The sequence below is a fragment of the Medicago sativa genome, chromosome 5 (genome assembly GCF_051527215.1).
Source record: "Medicago sativa cultivar Bolivia chromosome 5, Bolivia_mono, whole genome shotgun sequence".
Taxonomy (NCBI): Eukaryota; Viridiplantae; Streptophyta; class Magnoliopsida; order Fabales; family Fabaceae; genus Medicago; species Medicago sativa.
This window is the reverse complement of record NC_140753.1, coordinates 13,078,279-13,081,018: the sequence shown is the minus strand read 5'-3', so window position 1 is coordinate 13,081,018 and position 2,740 is coordinate 13,078,279. Positions and strand designations below refer to the sequence as shown.

At 28.3% G+C, this 2,740-nt stretch overlaps 1 protein-coding gene across 1 annotated transcript; it reads right to left on the bottom strand.

Moving 5' to 3' along the window:
- On the bottom strand, positions 1-1,558 carry LOC146920197 (F-box only protein 8-like). Its single transcript, XM_085713624.1, has one exon. The coding sequence runs from the start codon at positions 1,365-1,367 to the stop codon at positions 183-185; it is 1,185 nt and encodes a 394-aa protein (XP_085569750.1). The 5' UTR covers positions 1,368-1,558; the 3' UTR covers positions 1-182.
- Between the last annotated feature and the right edge of the window lie 1,182 nt (positions 1,559-2,740).

Sequence of the window (2,740 nt, the reverse complement as noted above, 5' to 3'; positions counted from 1 at the left end):
ACTCCCTAAATAAACTATGCATTTCCAATTAAATTGTAAAGTGCCCAAAATTAAGCTATTACAACAAGAAACTAGAGTTCATAGAGTAAGTCCAGAAACTCTAAAATCTTAATAACCAGAAGTATAATCTTGGACTGTTTAAAAAATAAGCTTAAGCGTAAATATATTGGGTAACAAATAAGTTATTGATTTATTCCTCCAATAGAAAGAAGGTTTTTCTTATAAGGTAATATATGACTAAAATGCTCTCCTTCAATGCAAAGCTCTTCTATCATCTGGGATTGTAAATCATACAAAACAATTTCATTGTCTTTGGTCCTGAAAAATACAAAACCATTCTTCCATGTTCCGATAGGAAGAGGATGCTCGATGCAAGAAAATGGTCCAATACTATATAGTTTAGTCCATGATTCTTTTACTGCAATTTCACCCAAAATTGAAATGTCAAAAGTAGTTGTACCATAGGTCCATGAGATGAAGGCAATGGAGCCATTTAACCCCACCAAGTATAACGACGTAGAATGTATGTCGCCTAAGAGTTTAGGTGTTGTAAAGAACACCTCATTTCTCAAGTCAAATGATTCCACCTCTACTCCATCATGCGTTTTACCATATTGCCACCAATGACACATTTCATTCATGTATAGTCGTTCACCAGCGATTTTAGAAAAGCATGAACAAGCAGAGTCATTATCAAGTTTTCTCCAAGTGTTACTTTTAAGGCTATATATCTCCCATAAGTATTCATGAGATAAATCTTTCCATGGCACATCACTCGATGAAAAACCAAGTTCTTCACACTCTTCCCATTCTAAGTCAAAATAACCTACACACCTAATCAACTTATAATCATCTCTAACTATATCATAACCAAATCCAAGAGGATTAACTACAAAATTTTGATAAGGTGATCTAAAAAGAAAAGGACTTGGAGGAATGATCTTGAATTCCTCGAGTGTTGGGTTCCAAAAGACAGTTTTTCCATTATGATATTGGTAGACGCAGAGAATTCCAGTAATACTACCAGAATCCAAAACAAAACCTAAAGGGTCCTCCTCCTGAAAAGGATTTTGAAAATTTAATTTGACCACATTCTCACACTTATCACCAGAAAGGGAATAAAAATCTCTATTACTGGATTGTAGAATGATAGATGTATCATCGTAGTAAGAATGATGATTAGATATGAAATTGTTGCAAAAGATGTTCATGAAATGTTGGTTCTCAAACAAAAGGGTCCATGATTTGCGTACGCATCCAAATCTCTTTAAAGATTTTACAGGTAATTTTGACAGAATGCATAATGCAAGATCATGAGGTATGTAGTTCCTAACCTTTCCATGCTTCATATTCATGGGTTTTTTCATGTGTGACTGAAATTGTGTAAACAGTGGGCAAGGAGATTTTTATGATCGGAGCAAGAAGTGTGAGAGTGAAAATGAGGAATTCAAGCAAAGTCGAGGAGATGGGAAAATTTAAATTTTTTTTTTTTTTGAGTGAAGGAGAAACGAAAGATGAAGATCGCATATATATAGGCAAAAACATGTTCTATTAGTGCTTGATTTTAATACTATAAAATATTATATGTTTTTGAATTGAAAGATTATTTGTTAACTTAGATGAAAAGTATCCATAAAAACTTAACCGAGAAGCAACCATAAAATATTCTTTATCTAAATTAACTATTCCGTCAAAAGAAACTAAATTACTTACTAAATAATACCATAAAATATTATTTGTTAACTTTAATTTGGATGAAAGGTATCCATAAAAACCTTAATTGAGAAGCAACAGTTACATATTCTTTATCAAAATTATAACTAAATTAATTTTTTGGTAAAAGAAATTAATTAAAAAATAAAACCATAAAAGATTATTTACTTTTTTTAAAGGATAAAAGATTATTTGTTGACTTTGATTAAAATTATCCATAAAAAACTTATCTGAGAAGTAATTGCGAAGATTCAATAAAAAAAGTTATTGCAAGATATTCTTTATTCAAATAAAATATTCTTTATCTAAATTATATCTAACTTAACTATTCCGTCAAAATAAACTAAATTACTTAATAAATAATACCATAAAAGATTATTTGTTAACTTAGATGAAAGGTATCCATAAAATGATTGAGAAGCAAAAGTTACATATTCTTTATCAAAATTATAACTAAATTAATTTTTTGGAAAAAGAAATTAATTTATAAATAAAACCATAAAAGATTATTTGTTTTCTTAAAGGATAAAAGATTATTTGCTAACTTTGATGAAAATTATCCGTAAAGAATATAACCCAAAAGTAACTGCAAGAATTAATAAAAAAAATTATTGCAAGAATTAATAAAAAAGAGAAGTTATTGCAAGATATTTTTTTATTCAAACTAGCGAAAAAGACGGACACTCACGTGTCCGTCTTTCCGTTTTTTATTGTACTAACGCGTGTAGATTATCAACGATACTTTATAGAAACTTTGTGTGTAAATTACAAACGATATTTTACATAAATGATTTGATATAGATTAAAATTATAAATATAGATATTCGTGACTTTCAAATGTAACAATCTCAATAAATCATATTTATATTTTTCAATGACAACAATAATATAACAAATATAACAAAATTCTTATCTTTTTTAATAACACCAGCAATATAACATTATTATAGAAAATTTTGTTTAAGAGTATAATTCGAATAACAAAAAAGTCAGCTCAAATCTCTCTATTTTCTTTATATATAGTATA

Bases quoted from the DNA above. Each gene is read 5' to 3' on its own strand.
- LOC146920197 (XM_085713624.1), bottom strand. From the start codon at position 1,367: ATGAAAAAACCCATGAATATGAAGCATGGAAAGGTTAGGAACTACATA.